This window comes from Varroa jacobsoni, unplaced genomic scaffold (assembly GCF_002532875.2).
Source record: "Varroa jacobsoni isolate VJ856 unplaced genomic scaffold, vjacob_1.0 contig01007, whole genome shotgun sequence".
NCBI lineage: Eukaryota > Metazoa > Arthropoda > Arachnida > Mesostigmata > Varroidae > Varroa > Varroa jacobsoni.
This window is the reverse complement of record NW_019214566.1, coordinates 58706-79604: the sequence shown is the minus strand read 5'-3', so window position 1 is coordinate 79604 and position 20899 is coordinate 58706. Positions and strand designations below refer to the sequence as shown.

The 20899-nt window shown below is 37.0% G+C and overlaps 1 protein-coding gene across 5 annotated transcripts; it reads right to left on the bottom strand.

The window, feature by feature from the left end:
* Positions 1–268: 268 nt before the first annotated feature.
* LOC111271770 (uncharacterized) lies at positions 269–20827 on the bottom strand. Of its 5 annotated transcripts, none has more exons than XM_086973030.1 (13): positions 20571–20827; positions 17844–17899; positions 17572–17739; positions 17032–17174; positions 16208–16535; positions 15743–15805; positions 9729–9882; positions 8844–9358; positions 7566–7778; positions 6566–6915; positions 5087–5302; positions 3092–3220; positions 269–2615 (listed from the first exon to the last, which is right to left on the bottom strand). In XM_086973030.1, the coding sequence occupies exons 2-13, from the start codon at positions 17859–17861 to the stop codon at positions 2519–2521; spliced, it is 2394 nt and encodes a 797-aa protein (XP_086829156.1). In that variant the 5' UTR covers positions 17862–17899; positions 20571–20827; the 3' UTR covers positions 269–2518. The 5 variants fall into 5 exon arrangements, with proteins under 5 accessions (XP_086829156.1, XP_086829157.1, XP_086829155.1 ...); XM_086973031.1 differs by having other exon boundaries at positions 17844–17888; XM_086973029.1 differs by having other exon boundaries at positions 20640–20827.
* Positions 20828–20899: the final 72 nt, after the last annotated feature.

Below are 20899 nucleotides of genomic sequence, written 5' to 3'. Positions count from 1 at the left end.
ACAGAACAGTTTTGTTTGAAATCTTTCCAGAATTCGCCGGTTGGATACGTTATTTTTACTATAGCTACAGAGACTAAGATACCACACGCCACTTTGGCTGTGTTTTTGGGGCCTCGATCACCCAGGCAAGAATGGGAAAAATAATTAGGATAGCTAGCTCAATACTTTAAGTATTTTTTCTAAAAAAAAGTTTAATTCACATTTGTTTATGATTTATTACCTTAACATTCTATCCATATCTGTAAGTCGTAAATGAAGAGTCAACCAGTACTTTCAATGGGGTTTATGCCAACGGTAATGCACAAATGTCGTTTAGTATATCAGTCGTTTTGCAGTTTATTTTGTTTGACATTTACGATCAAATCAAAAAGATGTCCAACGTAAATTGATAAGTACAGTTCAGTTATATTCCTTTGTTTTGCATTGTTATAATTTTCAGGGCTCTTGCATCTGCCACTCGAATTGCATCCAAAATCTTAATATTTTCGTAACTGTGGGTAATCGGGATGAAATATTTCTCAGACAACTACGCGCTGTCGTCTCAGAATTTGTTGGATTAAACATGCCAATTTTGGCTCACACCCATATTGTCGTGGGTTAATTCAACATATCTGACTCGTTCAAATCACATCAGAGTTAATTACTACTATACCTACTCTATGCATACTACTATACTATACCTCTCTATGCACAAACGATTACCGTGTTGCAATAACCCTTTTGCAGCTATTCCGTTCCTCCATTGCAATGCTCTAACAGTTTTTGTGTTTTGCTGCTATGTTAATGGTATTTATGTGGTGTTATGTTCCATCTAGCATGAAGAGATGGAGAGTTACTCGACTGCGCTTTCGTTTACACTTTTCTGGTTTGAGTTTTTTTTGAGTTAAATATACGACGATCGCTAACCCAAATTACAGCTTGGCAAATAGTCAACGTACCGTTTCATAGGCCCAGATAAGCTGAACAAGATATAATACTTCGGCTGAACCTTGCAATGGGGCTGGTCCTTAATGGTCTACCAAGGAGGTAATTTTACAAGTTTTTAAAACTTGTTCATACAGTAGACCGTTGAAAAAGCTTTTGAGTTCCTGTACCACTAATTCTGTTATATTGGTGCAGCCATATATAGTAATTTTGTTTTTCTTATTCAGTGGATCAATTACCTTGTCTCAGTTATGCTATTTCCTTGGTGGAATTGTGTTTCCCTTCTCTCTCACAGTGAGTAGTGAGGTCCAACATAAACTTTTTCGTAGTTGTTTTACTGCATTGATTCCGCTACCCTGTACTCGTGATCCCATTATCTTGATGCAAAGCTAGCGAAGTTCGGGACACCATTTTAAATATATATCTAGTTTGCCGTCGTTCGACCATTGGAATGCTTTCATAATACCAATATTGTGTTGTTTTCAGCTCATTTTTCCGTTGCAAATAATCAGTTTACGATCGTCCACATCGATACGTTTTATAATTCCTTAATCATTTATGCAAAAAAATCAGCATTTTTCCTTTTATAAGAGTTCAAAAAATCTTAAAGCAAATTAATTCTTATTTTGTAGAATTTGAAAGAAAAAAAATAGCCTTTTAATATAAACCTTTAGGAGACATTCAATGATTGTTGAACAAATCGCCTATAAAAACTAAACTTTATATGTTATGCCTTGTGAGAAGAACTTACCTATTGAAAAAATGCTCAACCTATGACTAAAAACTCTAATACGCGACTTAGCTCCAATAGCCCGTATAATCAAATCAAAGTGACTACTTGTAGGGCATTTTAATAGGGCGACTGGATAGAAAAATGCCTCTAATAATATCATATATGGATAAATAAATTCCGATGTTTGAGGTGTCGCTGTGGCCTTTAATCGTTATGATTGCGATTCATTATCTTACAAACGTTTGTAAGTCTAAACCTAAGTAGGTTATCTCAGTTGCGCAGGCATGTTCACATGCGGAAGAAATTCGTTATTTATTATAGAATTTTTTTCTTTCGACCGATTTATATTGGTCCCCATGCCTGCCAATTAGGTATTCGGTTTATTTACGTAAAATATGTTTTAAATAGTTTGTCGACAGATTCTTCTATATCTATCTATTCCTTTTTCACAACAAGTACCTCATTCGGACATTTTGCCGTCCTCAAATGTAAGCACATTTAGCACTGCTGGTGGAATTTACGACGACATTTCAAAAACCAACTTTTTTCATTTCACAAAAAATTCAGTGATAATGTTGCTTGAAAATTATCTGGCGCGTTTTGAAACATAAGTGTATGTTTTTCATTATTAGCCAAGTTCTGCGCTTAGGATTTACATATTACGCTTTAATCCGCAATTCAAACTTGGCACTAGAATCATAACCCTTTATACAGGTTTTTCGTTGTTTAGCGTAAACGACTTTCATATTATTATAACAGACATCTCAGTCAATATAATAAATGTCAAACATAAATTATCTGCACTATGATGCAAACGATTCTCGCGACTACGGCGTTGATAGATATTTGTTGTTGATTTTGCTAATCCTCTCGTTCATCAGTGATTGTCGCCATCGCTGAATCCCGCAGGATACTCATTGCTTCGACTAGAGTTCGCCATTCAGATGCTCTCAGTTGACTGAAAATTGTGCAGGACAATGAATGGTTACGGACTTTGCTTCTGTACCTCTAAGCTAAAGCAAATACCTTATTTTGATACAAATACCTAATATATTAGAAACTTCACGTCGATTAAATAAATAATCGAAATAAAAAATCGAATAAAGTAAAGATTACCTTCGTTATTATCAAAAAATTAGCCCACACTATAGGCACAGATAACTGAGAGTTAGAAAGGTGAAACATATCATGAAATATACAGGTTATCTCTCGATTATACAATCATGTAATTAACAGATAGAAAAATATCACGTTCAGGAATTCCTTTTTATTTCATTCATAAAATTAGTTCAGGAATGACTAGCAATCTGTCCTGAAAAATTAAAAAGCTAATTTATCTTTGAATTGATGAGCCACTTATAGTTAACTCCTACCTATTTTCTTGTGTGACAATCATATGCGAAGACACAATTTGAATTGTTAGACAAAGCAGACCTGCAGATGACAGAAGGATCAGCGGAGGGCTTTTGAGGTAGCGAGACTGGATTCGTATCGGCGGGAAGACACATTGGCATCATTAAGATGTCGGAGATATGTGAGCTTATACGAGATTCACGCCAACGTCTAGAATCAAAGAAACATCCTTATAAATACATATATATATATAAGATGTTGAGCCAGCTTATATATAAGTTGGCTTAACATCATTTATATACATATAAAAGTGTAATAAATTATATTATATTTTTTACTGAACACATTTTACGATATGGTTGAGCACTATCGTCGGTAGCGGCCACGTCATACATTTTTTCCTTAATTCTCTGTTTTAATTATATGGATTACGGTCATGACCTACAATTACAGATTCAAGTTTCTTTTACCTGGTAATCTGCTCAGAATAAACTTCACGAAATGTTCATTAGTCCTATGTTGAATTAAATTAAAAGTAAAATGCCTTAGCCTTAAAATCACACTGGAGATTACAAACGATGACAAACTTTTCAGCTGTCAACCGTCTTCAATGTATTGAATGGGTACGTTATTTCACTACATATATAAAATGTCCTTTCTTTTTAAACTAGCGACGTAACATAGTTGGTCAGTGCTGGCAGCACATTTACGTAGCCCCTGCACCTTGCTTGTAGCAATTCTAGTTCGTCTCTATGTAGTGTAGCGGAGGGCTACCTTATGGATCGTTTCATGTTCAATTGCATATCCTAAGCCTTAAGTTTCTATTTGCCCATTCTATGCGAATGTTTCCTAAGAACTTTTTTTATTCAATAATGACTTACAACATTTACAGAACTCTTCAACTAGTAGCAGTAGTATTGCCTGATACTTCCTTTTTCAATTATCGCTAATTTGGTCAATGCAACATTGCGACAGAATATTATAATCGCAAAAGTTTTTGAGCTGTTTCAACGTTAATTAGAGGGTGCCCCCATATACTAAAAGCATGTATTTTCTATTAATTGATTTATTTCTTAAATGTTCATCAGGTCTGAATCGAAAATTTATTTGTATCGCATTTTTTCACAATCTTTGCGTGACGGTTGTTCTATGTGAGAAACGGCTTTAAGGAATAATACTTTTACAGTCAACATGCGCTCCTTTCCCCTTGTATAGGCACAAGAGCAAACGTTTTTCTGTCTCTGGGTTCTCCATAGGGAGAATCAAATTTTCAGGGTTGTTCGTCTTCAGCATTGATCTTATCTCCTCTTCTTAACAAGCAAACAAGAAGTTGCTTCCACATACCATTACACAGAGTATCACGCTTTTCTATTTCATTTCTAATTCAGGTGTTGGCTTTTACTAGGTAAGATCACTTACGACAAAGGTTCCAAATGAGCCAACACACGCCAATATGCTGTACGCTGTACGCAGCATTTCGTTGCATTATGTAAAACAACAGGCTAGCCGAACGAGAAGATCAGTAAAAGATAGAAATTTTGTCATCACAAGTTCTACAAAGATTGTTAGCCTTTCGTCTGACTGATTTGCACTCTTGGAAATTATTCGCATTAAAGGCGAAATGCTTGAAACTCAGCGACATTTGGATGCGTAAAAAGTCTTGTCTCTATTAACCTAGACAATGACGAATTAGAAGAGCTGGAAGCGAGGTGGCAAAGCCACATAAATGTGCTCCTAGCACCACGTCGTACTTTCAAAGAGAAAAAAACAAGGATATAGATATAGCGCTACATTACACTCATTCAATGCATCAAAAGTGTAACGAATGACAGCCGTGAACTCCGTCATTTTCTGATTCAAATTGCTTGAAATATAGTATTGAATTTGAGTAACCTTTAAATTTTCTTTATATATTACGGGGTTTTACTTTAATTGGACGTAGTTTAAAGTATCGTTCGCAAGTAAGTAATGGACATTGCAAGATGACGTGCCATTGTTAGCCTACGAAAGAATTTGAGCGCGAAGGTGTTTATTATAGCCTTCTCAAAGTGTCTATGCTAAACTTAAAGAGTATACCTTAAGACACTGCCGTTTTCAACCGAGTTGGCTTTATCGATGAGAACCTTCAGTTGAGACCACATATCTAGGTACTCCAATAGACCAGGACAGCCCGCGTGAGACCCAAGATCTCCGTTGTCATGACTCCGTAATGTTGCTTCCACCGAGGTTCGGAGGGACTTCAACAGAGTTGCCCATCTGTTTGAAAGCTCTGGTAAAGGCACGCTACATCGCCTAAAATAGGATATTATTGTGAATTAGACTTTGCGGGATATCAGGATACCAATTTTTTGAATAGCAACAGTAGATTAGATGAATTGCTTCGTTTACCTTTTGTGGTCGCAGTTTGCATGTAAGATCTAATAATTTTTTTTGTACGTTCTATCTAATAACCTAAAACTAGATTTTATTCCTAAAATGCGATACAAGATTTAATGTCATTCATAAATAGATAGAGGTAACGCTTGTGCTAGAAGTTATAACTAGAAAAACAAAAGGCATCATTAACGCTGAGTCACTATAATAATCTTTTTTTAAAACCTAATTATCTTGGTGTTTGATCTGTCGCACAATTATTTTGTAGAAATGTACGTCTTCAGCAAAGGGATGCCTAGTCTCGCATAGGGTCGATACCGGATTATATAGTCGAATCCACAATTGTGGATTTTCCGTAGGAGTACATTTGTCTTGCTATTGTGATAACAAAACAGTTATCAGTACACAGTGAAAAATAGGCTTAAACTCCTTTTTATCGAACTTAAGTTACACGTGTCCTCCCTCTTCTTAGTGTTTCCGACTACCTGTCAAAATACCTTGAAAAATTTATAATATAAGTTGTCTAAGGTCAAGCTATCTATGTTTTCTAAATATTTTCAATACCCATGACAAATACATGACAATAGTTTATTGACTTATATAAGAAGATTCGTATCAAACGCACGTTAAGTTGGATTAAAAAGGTTTAGCTCCAATGTAATACATGGCACTACTGCAGAAGTTACACGAACGAAATTTGCCAAACTCGGCTTAAAAACGCAGTGCACTGATTGTTGAAGCTTAAAGGAAAAAAATACGCCCCTTATACCTTTTATATTCATCATTCTTCCACCTTATAATTTAGTTTTTACATAACAAAGATGATTTTCTCGATTTGAGCAAAACCAGACCCCGGCTCTTTGGCATTTTGAAATCCTTCACATACAAACTGTACCAAAGTTGCACAAAAGTAGCAGTAAATCATCCTTTATCATTGTTGTCTTAGTTATATTATATCTTGCCACGATTGATAACAACAGAAAAAGGATATACATTAATAAGGAAAATTCTCGTCAACTTCTTATAACTTACAGATAATCAGACTTATCGTTCCGAAAGAGTGATATTATATACTGACTAGGACAATAACATAATAATAACAAAATAATTTAATAAAATGCCAGAAGAAGTAGAAGCTAAAATTAAGAAAAGATTTATTGAGTTTTTAGTTCTGAAACTTACGTTGTTATGCTGACATCTAACAGGTCTTCTAAAGACGAACTGCAATTCAAGGTAGTCTCTGGAGGATCTAGGTTAACCTGTGAGTCGGACATTGTACTTATGCAGGACCTGGTTAGAGACTGCGTACCAGTTTTCCTGCTCAACTCCACGAAGGACAAACAAGCGCTTGCTCGAGCCAACGTAGGCGAACTTTTTTTAGTGAGAGTCGATGTTTTAACATTAGCCGGGCGAGGGTGTTGGATACGGCCAGCGGCCGGCAAACTCGGCTGAGTTTTATGTCGAGCATCATCAATGGTCTCATTGAAGACAGCCGCCGCTAATTGATTTTCAGCCCACGGCACTAGCACGTCCTGTACAACAGTATAAAATTTGAGCATTTCATAAAACGTTTCCGACTACATCAAAATTCACGCGACGCGCAAAATGATATACTAAAATTAATTTTTAAAATAGAGTAGTAGTTAGCTGTGAAGCTGAAGTAAAACAAAACGATAAATTTCCGCAGATACCCTGGAAAACATATCGTTGTATACACTACTAGTTTCAATATTTATACTACAGTTTTGCCGCGTGCTGAGTTGTATTTAAGGTCATACATAGTTTCCCATACTCGAACAACTCGTTAGTGGCAATTTGTGTAATACGCCTAACCAGAGCTGAATAGGTGATGATCATATTAGAATCACCAATTAAGCTACTAGAGCGCCACGCTAAAAGGATGCTATGTGGATCGTGCTAGAACGGATTATAGCGTAGTAGTTCGTCACTATGATTCTAACACATGTCATCTATAGATGAAGAACGAACACGGAACGGATACATCTACTGGTTTTGTTCTCTACTGTGCAAATATTATAAGTTCGGCATTAGAGGCCCAACATTTTCAACTATTAGAACAGAAGTAGGATTGATGCGCACTTAGGGTTTTAACAAGTTGGCAACATTATCGCGCAGTAGATACTTTGCTGGACTGTAAAACAGCCCTCCGGAACGTACTTACAAGTTTTCGTAATGGCATTACGATCGTCTCGTTATTCTCGCTCTCCACAGGCGATTCTCTTTCTTCTGCTTGCTTCATCACCGGTGCCTGAGCCGTACAGACTGGAGTATCATCTTTTTTAGAAACTTTAGTTTTCTCCCTTTTGACATCGACATCAGCGACTGTAGCACCATGTCGGTGTTCAACCTTACTGGGACGTGTTACCTTTATACCCTATGAGAATATGGATCAAGAACGAACATACAAGCACCTATTACATTTGTAAACAGTTAAAATCTCCGTCAGCCGCAGAACATCATAAACAAGCCAATATATATACATGAAGGGTCACATTTATACACGTATCAAGAACTGATCTATACGGCATCGGTAGCTAGTTGCCATGTTCACTAATTCGGTGTGTTAGCTGCTAAATACTCATAGTGTTTTTTAAGTTTTCAGTACGCGGAAATAAAAGTGATCAAACATGAAACCCAGCTAACTTTTAACTACCCGCAGCACCGCCGCGATTTGTGCTAAGAGCTCTATGCGTTGCTAAGGGAGCCTTTCCTGCTAGTCTAACATTACTACGTGAACTTTTCGGCATCTCTAGAGGCTGTTCTGACTCGTTCAGACTTTGACCCGTGCAAAAACTGAACACTTCTTAGTAGTAGAGGCACTCAGTTTCTGCATGGATCAAAAATACAAACAAATAGAACCGATATGAAAAAGCACTTAAATGCATGCTAGTTGATAGAGGCTACTCGTTATTAAGAACTGACTTTTTCTTAAACAAATGTTTTAACTGTTCCTACATGATTTCAATAATAATCGTGTTATGTTTATTGCTAACAGAAATGTCAACACTTTTTCAAGAGCAAATGCAACAGGATACGGATGTTGATTCAACATTAATTAAGAGGTTTATTTTTGAAAAAAACATTAACAGAAAATAGGTACTTAAATCCACACTGTGCAGCATGCAGAATAATGAAGAGATGACAATAATAATTTTTTAGGTATATTCCTTGGTTTGGACAACCACTGAAATCAATTAATACTGTTTTATGGAGAAGACCTAGACAGTATAAAATTAAAACTAACAGCATCAACGCGTCAATCTCAGTCGGATTCCGGATTAGACGCCACTATAGGGCTCCGACTGGATCGTATCATCGAAAAAATACGCACTAATCACAAGGAACATTCTAATTCCGGCTCATTTAACCTATTTATCTGGCAAGCTATATCTAACGCGAATGTTCCTTTTGAATTCACACAGAACCAAACAAGTCTTACCACTAAGTTACTATTATGAGGCTTTTTTTGAAATCGATGCGATTTTGCTGATGGACATCTCTTTCGAACGGTTCGAGTGCTGCTCGTTGCATTGACGTCGGAACAAGGGTTCCCCTGCAAAACGGATGTTGAGGGTAGCATCTCCATACTATCCGTCTTCTCGTCCGAATCAAGATCTTTCACGAGTCGACGCGACACCAGTGTTCTATCTAAGCTTTCTTCTTCGCGTTCATTACCCGCATTGTGGGTGTCCCGACTGAAGCTAAGTGAGCCCGTATGTTCGGGTGAAGACATCGAAGCCGTGTCAGTAACCGCTTCCCGTAACAAATCTTGCGACGAAGTAGGGAATAGTTTAAGTTGAGGTAAGGTCCTCGACACAGCCGCCATCGTAAATTTTGTTTTGGCGGCCGTAAGGTTTTTTGGTGTATTTCGTCGCGCATAAGACTCATCGTTCGAAGAAATTCTGATAGTCTCAGAATCGGTAGAATCTGATGTGCTGCATGCCGTCCGACGAGCTGAAAAAGACACACAAAATCCCTCCTCTAAAAATAAAGAACCTTCTTGGATTGAGTTTGAAATTGAAATAGGGATTCTTTTAGATATTTTAGATATCTTTTTATACTTTTAGATATCTTTTGGCGCATTTTTAACCAAAGCAGTGCTTAAATGTTTAGATAATACACTTTTTAAAATAGAACTTCAATTTTCTCTTATGAAATGTTTCTTTGTGACTACTGTGAACTTTATATATTAATTACATAATCTAACATATGTTAAAAACTGCAATTTAATTAATTTAAGAGGAACGAATACAATTACACAAAAAAATAATTTTTTAAAGCAATTTAGAAATCTTCCAATAGGCTACAAGAATCTTGTGAGTACCTTGAAAAGTGCCATTCAAGTCAGGTCGGCTACCGCCAGGCAGCAGACGGTCAGCTAGGGCGGCCTTCTCCTCAGAAATTATAGAGCCGACGATAATCGGAGAATCGACATCTTGATATAAAGTGCGTTTCCGCTGGTAAAAACCGTCACGCTGCTATACGCAACCAACAAACAATAAGACTAAGTCTTCCATATATAACGAGATTCGTTTTAATAAGAAAGGCGTTATCAAACACTACCAGGTGCGCTTCGTTACCTTATAAATAATGTTCTATTATCATTTTCATTTCATTAAAATAAATTTTATATAATCAATGAATTTTATGCAAAAAGATCATTCACGTTAATGTTTATTTGTTGTTTTTAGTTTTCTTGCTTTTAGAATAAATGTATTATTATATAGAAAAAGAAAAACGGACACTTGTCCTTGCGATGGACAAAGCGTTTGCCAGTTTATAATAGGTAGCGACATACAGTTTACCAGATTTACATATATATATATCTGTAGTTTGTCATGCATATGGCATAGAGAGGCTATAACTTCAGGAAGTACCGGTAGTTGTGTAGAGCTCTACGGTCACATATTTGTAACAAAGGAAACCTGTATTGTAGACTGTTGTACGTTCTAGGTATACTTGAGTAAAGTACACTTTGAAATCTGTTGCAATGCTAAGTGGATCGCTTGATGGTCTAGAAAGCTAAGTTTCTGGCCGTAAAAAATTAGAACATGCAGGTTCGAGGAGTACATATTGGGTATTCAATAAACGTTTTTCAAGCTTGACGGCCTTAAAGTCATACGTTTCGGGTAACATGAATCACATCGGCTCGGCATTGAAAGCTGAGGTTTGTTAGTAGTGAATGGTCTATGTTTGGAATGCCTTTAGTCTGTCTTAAGATAGAATGCCTTAAAGAAAAGTAAAATTTCCACAGAAATTCGCTATATTTTTAGGGTTTTGATATGACAACGGTACAGATGCTATCAAAGCTCATAAAGAATTATCCTGCTTATAGCCAATATGCGTTATCAGAAGAAATGACCCAAAGATGGCCTTGTCACTTTTATTCTGGATAGTTTGATGTGAAAGGTAACCCTTGTAGTGGCCTATCAGTTCCAATAAGTTGGCAAATTTATTGAAAAAAATGAGCAAAACCGACACATGAGTAGACATAACATCACTTAGGAATTAAACAGCTACCGTCGTTTGAATCATTTGAAGAAAGCTAGCTAGAAGAAGCTTGACGTTAGGGAGCTAATTGAATACGTATTGCGAAATTCTACAGACAGGCAACGAAATCGAGCCATTTCTAAAGCAGTTGATCACGAGTGGCAAAAGATGATCAAATACGGTAATAATGTGCAAAAAATTGTGACCAAAACTAGGAGAAGTTCTACAGTCCAAGGGAAAATTTAGGTTGACGCCGAAGAAAATGAGACTTCAGATTTTTTGGGATCTGAGAGGAATTATGCACTATAGGCCACTGCGGTGGCAAGACGACAGATCTAAATCCCTACCCTTAACCAATAGCACAATTACAACAAGCTAGTGAAAAAAAATTCGCTGTAACCAGTATAGAAAAGATGTTAGATCCCGTAGATCTTCAGTTATCTGACAAAAAATGAAAGACCTTGTATAGGAAACTTCATGCACACCATAGTCCATACCATATGATTAAACGGTCATCTGTTTCGGGCTCTGCAACGTTTTAATGGTTAATAGTAGTCTCAATGGAGAGATGCAAAACTTACTTACCACAATTTTTTATCCAGAAACTACAGAAGTTCAACAGCGATGGGTTTATGGCATTACCAGAAAAATGACAAAGTCATCCACTAAAATACCGAATATTTAGTTTAGTAATACTGTTTTAAAGTATAACGAATATTTACTTCAATTTCGGTCTAAAAACCGTGAATACTTTTTCGAGCATCCAGCATATACATACACTAGTGCACAATTTTATTTTTCCTGCAATTTCGGCTCTATTTAAACTCAACTGACCTGAAGAGCTCTTGATTCAGTTTTAAGTTTATTTCAAATATGACTTTAAAAAAACACTAATTCTGAAGACCGATGTAGGTTTTGAGGGGGCATTTTTTTCAAAGCTTATGCCTGGTATCTAACATTGGATATATTTCTCTCTATGTTTTACGAAAGCTAATAGACATCTGATAAAAGCGGTGTTTGCCAAGCTTATCTCCGCTTTTCAAGCAAAACATCAAAAACATGTAGTGCATGTTCAAGTCTCGTCGACACCAAAAGCCATCTTCAATGGCCCTTGGCAACACTTGTACAGTACAAATATGCGCGAACTTATTCATTTTTGCAGCGCATCAGCCTTACGTTCCATTTCATTAGCATCTTAGGCGATTCTCAACTGTCATATGCTTACCAGCGCATTTCGGGCACAATAAGAGTATTCTTCCTCGTGACAATTTCCCCTGGAATTCTTCTTCTAGGGTGAATTGTTTATTCCCTCTTTTATCCCAGGCGTTAACTGTTCTACAGAATATGCCATCATCGACCGACACGACCTTTTGTTTATATTCATAACTTCAACCTAGTCGCTAGAGAATGTAACTTTTAGCATAACCTTGTTGTCATATATTCGGAAACAAAAACACTGCAGAAACTTATATATCCCAAGCAATGTCAATATAAACGCTGAGTATACTCATTAATCGTTCTTGAAACTTAGTACCAAGAAATAAAATCAGTGCATATAGGTCTTCCTAGATTAAGTTTACATTTCTGAGCTGCCAATAAGTAGCTCATAAACCTGTCAGTTGCTATTAGTTTTAATTCACTAAACGCAGATTCACGGACAAAGCGTTTCTGGGGGGTTACAAGAGAGACAGGCTAATCCAAAGAGTTTTCCTTAAATACCGTTACCCGGAACGGAAACACCAGAAAATATATAAACAACACAAGGCTGATACGTGACCTGACCCAGTTGATTTGCTGGGTGCTGTGCAGTGGCAAATGCAGTCGAGTTCAAACTTGGGCCACGGCTTCACTAGTGTTAAGATCTCTTAGTTATCGAGTTATGATAAATAGATAAGTGCTGGTATTCCATAAGAGCTGATGCTGCTCTTTCAGGTAGGATTCTTAGTACAACAAAAATGTTAAAAACAGTAGTAAGACATCAGTGGGACCGATACGTAGAAATTTGTGTACAAAGCCAAACACTATCTTTTTTTATATATATTGGGTACGATATGTATGCGCTTATGCATGTTTTTTTAATGCGAAAATTAAAAAATAAGATTTAAACGAACTCATCGACAGAATTTGAACAGGTAACAAACATAAAAATCTTAGCTAATGGATAATTGAAAACAAACTGCTTCGAAATGTGTTTTCCACACTGGAATAGAACTTCAGGAGCGCACCTGCATATCAGATCGAGGTCAGCCGTACATGAAGCTACAAGCGGGCTGTTGCTGTTCGTCGAAAACAGTGAAATGAAGCGACCCAAAATGAAGATGGTAGTTACTCAACCCAAAAATGGCTGGGAAAAGGAATGCAATTGAATATGTTGGAAATTCCTCTCAGTTGCTTTGAACGACAATATAATATGCCAGTTAGGTGGGATATCATCACGAGATAGCCAATGGTAGCACTAAAGGTGGTTAATTTTGCCACTGGATTGTTATGGAAGGCGTTTTGGTTGCTGAATGCACCGTCGCGAAAGCTAAGTGTTTATAAGCAGCGTCCACGAGCAAGCAGAGGCCACGAGGAAAAATGTGAAGAAGCAAAACCAACAACAGAAAACTTTAGCTAAATGTATTAGTTTAAAAGTTCGAAAATTCTAAGATGCGGAAAGGTTCTTATTAAGCCTTTATTGGAGGAAGACTTTGATTATAGGTCTTACATGGTAGCATCAGCAAGAGCTGAGATATAAAACCCTTAAAAGACTGCTCTTCAAATACCTCGGAAATCAACTAGATCTCAACAAGTGTCATGGTAACGACCGGCACAAAACAGCATAACAGAACTTACAAGTGACGTTGATGAGGCTACGGTCGAACAGGATATGTCATGGTACCTCTCATTGGAACATAAAGGTCACACAGATTATTCGGCAGTACTGGTAGATTGCCAAGTCTTTAAAGATGGAAGATTTTATGAACTTATTGTATCGTTTTAAGCATCGGAAACATTTCTCAAAATGGGGGTTCTTTTCTTTGATATTGGTGGCGTTCGTCTAAGTCTGGGCATAAATACCCCACAACACTTTAGCTTTTCGCAATACTCATACGACGGAACACGGTGGATTAGACTGGATGAGGGAACTATTATCTCGATCACACTTACGTCCATCGTAGAAAAATGGTAGAATGAGGTCTGAAAATAGAGCCGTATAAATCAAAACATATCATGTCCAATGCTAAGAAAGGTCAAACTAAATCTTACTGTTTAGGAAGACTACTCGAATCAAGTGAATCGAGAATAATATTGGTGTCTTGTATCGACATGGCGGAACGTGTTGCGATTCAATCTAAAAGATTAAAGCAAGGTAAGTGAGCAACTAAGGAACATATGTGAGTTCACTAAGACTTTCTGTCTGTGCAGATCTTACATAGGTATTTGACTCGTTTGGATGGGCCTCGCATATAACAAAAGCAACCATAATCTCCAAAATTGAATGAATGTCAGAATTTACGAGCGATCTCACAAGTAAGGGACTAACAGATTCGTGCTCATATACTCCCAATTTGGTAAAATATCTTTCTCCATTGAGTATTATTTCTGCGAACTTTATTTTCAATGGGTCTGAGGTCTCCCGAAATTTATGAAGTGTTTCTGCTGATAGGCGTCTAAGCGACTTAATTATATGCAGGCACTTAATAGCTTAGATTGGGTAAAAGTCAAATAGAAAAGCAGAGATTGCGCTAAGTAACTGCCGGCTTCGAGCAGAGGATTTCATCTACTCATCGTGAATTTACAGGCAGAATAACGAAAAAGGATTAAGACGTCGTGGCTTGTCATTTTGAGCAACATGTTGACGGAATTCAATGGATTCATTTTACAGATAGGCCTTTGCGCACGGCACAAGCAAAAGGGTGTGTGTACCGCTAAACGATTGTTAGAGAATAGTTGGAATCGAAAATAATTGTACAACTGCTAAACAAGGTTCCATTTACAAAACTTGGCTAAGCAAAATTTGCCAACCAACTGAAAGACCGACTACAAACATCACTTAGGCAATAGTCTTGTCATAGAGCCTAGTTAAGCGACCTGCACTACTATGGGAATGGATAAGCTGATAAACATGCCAAATGCGGTACTCAAAAAACGAAGTGCACGCAGAAGTGATAATTTCGATGAAATCAGCGCACTAGTGGGTGAGGAACCGTCCTATTAATACGTATTACGAGAGAGATCGCAGTCGAGAAACGAAATTCAAATGGGTGTTAATGGGTGTAGTGATGTGCGCACATAAACATGACAATTCGGCAAATACAATCAATCGATTAGGAGGCAGAAAGACATTTGCAAATACGTTTTTTCATATAAGTGCTATAGCAAATAGCATGTATAATGATCTCAAGCATAGCGGAGAAGTGAAGAAATTTTGAGACACAAAAACTGAATCGGAAGAAAGATGTGAGAATTAGGGCAACGGTGGATTCTAAGCTGAGTGACAGGCTTTAACCAAGCGTCTGTATGTTCATAGATATGTACGCATGAAAGGGCGGGCAAATATGTATGCTGCACGATCTGTTAAAGGTCAATGAGTGTAAGATCTCTGATGAAATAAAATCTCTTTACCTGAATATATAAATATATATATAATAAAAAAATATGGTAAGAGGCAAGGTAGTGTCACAACAGTAAAGCCTTATAAAAGCAGATATCTTAGCGCATTTAAAAGCAATATTCTATGGTTACTGTGTAAACATATTAATTAATATCACATGAGATAAAAGTAATAAGTAAACTTCAGTCGACTATCGATATTAAAAGATTCCAGTTCTAGCGAAAAATGACATGCTTCCGCCAATTACGTACCTTCGTTGACTCTTGTGTTAAAGGCGTCGAAAACGATACATGTCGATTCTGGAGACTGCCTTTCTGAAATCGTGTACACAAGGCGATTTCCAGTGGTTGTCATACACATATAATTAAATACGGTTTATTCGTGGATAATTCCGAGTAGAGGACAAAGATTTAATATTTCAGAATATTAAACCAATGTATATATGTTAAATTTATATATGAATACTCTCTGATAGAGCATTCGTTTTTGCATGCCTTAACTAGGAATTATATTTGCCACTTTCCTTGCTTGGTTCTCTGCATAATGTGCATACGCCAATCATCAAGGTTTGCTGCAGTATTTAGAGTCCTACGTTATAAAGTAACCTTTTGCACCAATTTAATGCAGCTAATCAGGTTGCTATCATATTTTATAGGATTCGAGAGCTTAAAAAGAGTAAATAAGAAGAACTTGTCGTCTCATCTTATCGTACTCACTGTTACAGCGGGACCTTCCTCGGGGGAAAATGATTCCGACGCTTTTTTTATCAATTCGTTCCCACGCGGTGACGTTCGCTTTTTTACTGGACTAGCTTCGACGCTAGTGTCAGAATTACTAGAAGATGTATGTCTTTCGCTGCTAATTTCTTCGATGCCCGGTTCGTAACTACTATCGCTACCTGAGTCGTTGATCCTTATCCTACTTGTACACGACGTTGTATCATTTTGACCTTCACTGTTGTCCGCTTGTTCAACGTCGTCATCAAACTGGTCCAATAGACTTTTCTTTTCAGATGGTTTGGACATCAGTTTTCTTGCCATTTTCCTGTTTAAGTAAATTGATGACGTATTTAACCGTGAAAGTCGCTGCTCGCCCTTCTTTACATAATGACGGGGGAAGAAGTATTACTATGATTAACTTCAATACAAAAAGGCAGGTTCTGGTAAAATATCGCTCCAGCGGAGCCAACCTTCATATCTTCTAATTACTTAAGTTCACTGGCATTCCACGCCAGCACCAGAAGTGGTGGCACCAGTAGCATCAAACAGAGAAAAATACCTGCAGTTAATAAAACAGCTAAATAGAGCAGCCTTAAGGGACTTGAGCTCCGGAACACGTAGTGGCCTAAGTTTGAACATTGGAACATAAAATAAACGAAGTATTCTGCACGAAAACAAAGGCCGAAGGTCGTCTCCATCAGATAATAGATGACAGTTCTGCGCCCAAAGCGACAGAGACGCGCCAATTATGAAGGTAGACACAAAATGGGCTATGTTTGCAGTTTTATGACCGAATAATTTACGAAGAATTCAGTTCGTACCGTTTATTTGCGAAGTAACCCGGTGGCTTGATTAAAAGCATCTCCATTTCTGTGTCCTTGAGGCCATAGCGCTCGATCGAAGGCTCAATAACTTTGCGCCAACGTTCGTGCAGTGACTGGTAACGAAATCCGCCAAAGTTATACTGTAATCAGAAATGTACCAAAAATCAAGATGGTGTGTTTGAAAAGACGACTAGGCAAGAAGTGGCAAAAACAAGACAAAAATAAAAGTGACACTAACTAAAATTTATGTAAATAAAAAGTGAGACAGTCACACTCTAATGGGAATTCATATATATATATATATATGGCATGGTTTATATATAGCAACAAAATGCAATGACTTTATCTAGATAAAAGAATCATTGCCCCACATAAACACGTAAACACAAATATGTTTTTTCCATGTATACAGCCCAAATCCCACTTGTTGCACACCATATTGTTAGACAACGTGGGTAAGCTAATTTACCTTTTCAACATAGAAATCTCAACAGGATTACCAATAACGGGATTATAAGGCATTAATAGTTTGCCTACCTTACGGCTGTGTTGCAAACGTTTCCAAACCTGGTACCCTTTAAGATGAGTAATATCTTTCGTTTTCAAAAGGTATTGGATGATAAGATAATCGTCCCTTGCCGTAAAGCCTTTGCGAGTTCCTTTAGGCGCAGCGGGAGGCCAATCACTTCCATAATCGAAGTCATCCTAACGGAATTCACAGTAAAATCTATAATTAGTAACAGATACTGTAATGTATACATTAAGATTTATTAATTTTTGTATCTGTTAGGAAATCAAAGCAGGCTTACCTCATCTTGATTTGCCATGACACCATAGGCGAGCTCCTGCTTTACCTTAAAAAGAGCTAAAAAATTGATTATCTTATACTACAATAAATCTGCATTTGAATCCCCACCGAAAAATGCTTGCTCCAATTATATTTACAAGCACCGGTGTTGTGGGACATAGATTCTATGTTATTCTGAACTGAATGCAAATTGTCAGCACACGGTGCAGCAGTCCGTTTCTCGCACCGCTGTTTTACGCTCCTCTAATTTTGTCCAATATATATATATATATATATTTAAAATATCATGGCTGTACGCTGTTGTCTCTGTGCGGTGCACAAGTCGCCTATTAGCCCCCATTTAGTCTTAGAAGTAACACATACTAAACGGATAAGTAATACTTCGACACATAAGGTGTAGAGGGAGGGCACTATCAACTCAACTTCACAGTACTGCCATGCATCGTCGCCGCCTGCTGAAATATTCATACAACATAAATGGTCGGTTTCCGCATGTGTCCTATATTTTTACAAGTATGTCAATATCAGCACAGTCTAAAACTTATAAGAATATTCGAATTACTATATGAAGTCGAATGTAATCTTTTTGCGCTCATCAGGTGTGCAACTACTATGCTGGGGATTCACAGTTCTTTACGAAATTAAAGCTAACTTGCACCATACTACAAACCCTGGAGGTAGTTAAGCTGAATGGCCAATAGTGACCATGGAACGCAGTTGTTCGGCGATTCTCTAACCAGAATCTTGAATTAACATTGACATGCTCATGGTTAGTTTCATGCAGCCGTTGGATTCACTTAGCTTTGTTCAATTAAAAACGAAAGTAAATCATAATTACATCAACGTAGGTTTTCTTTTACGCACGTTGTATATGAGTTCATACACTTCGACACAACTACAGTTACGCACGGCTAAAGGACCACTCAGAAAGGAATATAAAAAAAATAACGAGGTGAGGTTAATAACTCGAATGGACCGCCTCACTCTCTGACGGTTTCTCTCTTTTTATCAAAACATATCATCAATGAAGAGGACTGCCTAATCAATCGTATTACTATTCTATATGACACGCAGTTTATCTGGTCATACAGATCATAATCTATCTATCTAAAAATAATAATTGAGTCCGTTGTAATCTCAACTTGGGCTTTACTTTGTGCCCATTTGTTAATTATTAGAGCCTTCTCGTCACTGTTTCGGTAGTGTGAATTCAGGAATCGGGTCTACTCAGGTGTAATTAGCTTGTGTATTATTAACGACTTGTAGCGCATGCATATAATTTATTTACGTTTTCTGAGTTATATGACGCAACTGTATCGCATTCTAGATGATATTCTCGAATGTAGGAGTATATAGTGTAAAATCGTGTACTGTTCAGTGATTTAGTACTTTTTTTTAACTGTAACGAAAATAGGATTTTAGAAAGTTGCTTACGGATGAAGGATTCTACCCGGCATACGGTCATCGCTGTATGGTTGGAACACATAAGTGCCTTTAATTAGTAAGCTGTAATATATATAACTGTTGACAATTGCTATTCTGGTCGTAACTGCTGATTTATGTATCAAGTTAGGTAGAAGTATCTAATTTCGCACTCGAATACGACAAAAAACGCTCCTCTATATTTATTGTTATGTAATTTAATCCATTCTAGCTTAATACGCAATTAGGGGGCATTTTACGAGTAGACAAGGTTTTGCGTAAGTTTATAATATAAGTTTGTCTCCGCTAGAACGCAAGCAATTGACCAGGTTTTTGTAGACAACAAAACTAACGTCGAATTTAGACTCTAAAGAGGAGAGGAATTTAGAAATCCGCAATGCAAAAGTATAGATAAAAGTATTTCAACTATATATAACCTTTAACAATCAGCCACTTATAGGTGAAGGCAATAAACAACAGCGAACATTACTTATTAGGAAAATACACACAGTTCAATAAGGACGCACTCTGCTTAACGACACACACCCTTCTTGATTTAGCTCTTCACACATTCGGCTGTTATGTCATTTTTTTATGTCATGCATATATATATATATATATATATATATATATATATATATATATATAGACAAACACAAGAAAACGAAAATCATTCGAACGGGAAAGGCATTACAGAATAGAGCCTTCTGTTGCGCCACAAACGCACACATAGACATTGAGTTTTACTAATCTAACCATGGAAAATTAATTTATATCACTCTGATATACAATAAATATAAAAATTGTATACACTGTACGTTTTAAAAACACAACACAACTTTGTCGGACTCTGGACTTCACTTTTGAGTGTGCGACTATAGAGCGTCGAAATTTTCGAGCAGAATATTTTTCTGCATTTCTTAGTTTTAACCTTATTCGAGCATTGGGAGTAGCTAATAGGTGTCCAATAGATATCAGCAGGTGATATAAAGGTATTCTATTCGTTGAACGTTAATATTTGGTGCTGTCCATATTCAGTACTCTGATTTTTAACCTAGGAAGCCACTAGCTTTTCTACAGTTTTGCCTTACATCATAAATGCACTCGAACGAGCTTAAGCTTAAGAATAACAAACACAATACTATTAAAAAAAAATCAGAACTTTTAAGCTAATAAGTTAAATCAGTCTATACATAAGTTGCTAGAATAAGCAGATTATATAACAAGGCTTGAGTCCAATGCAAACTCTGAGGACACGCATTCAACGACCAATCAACAAAAAGCGTAATGATCAAACAGAACGTACCGGTTATTAGGGGAATAAGCTTCTAAACATACAAAAAACAGATTCAGTAATTTTATGTCAAACACACACCATTATTACGTTGCGCTGTTCACTTATACACATATAAATACTGTCGCAAACATCAACTTCACATGTGGAAGATTGCCCATTATGATTTCACACAAACACACAAAATAAATAACTATTTAAAACTAAAGAACCAATAAAGCCGGATTCGGACCTGTCGTCGAATTCTGTCGCTTGGTGGTGTATGCAAGTAAACAAAACTTTAACCTATCTTCATTCGTTTGAATTTGCGCGCCAGATGAGTTATAATCCTGACGCAGACG

Coding starts and splice junctions, on each gene's coding strand:
- LOC111271770 (XM_086973027.1), bottom strand. CDS start 20,672: ATGTGTATAAGTGAACAGCGCAACGTAATAATG. Junction 9,359..9,728: donor CTTGAATGGCACTTTTCAAG/GTACTCACAAGA, acceptor TGTCTTTTTCAG/CTCGTCGGACGGCATGCAGC. Junction 3,221..5,086: donor GAAAACGGCAGTGTCTTAAG/GTATACTCTTTA, acceptor CTTTGATTCTAG/ACGTTGGCGTGAATCTCGTA.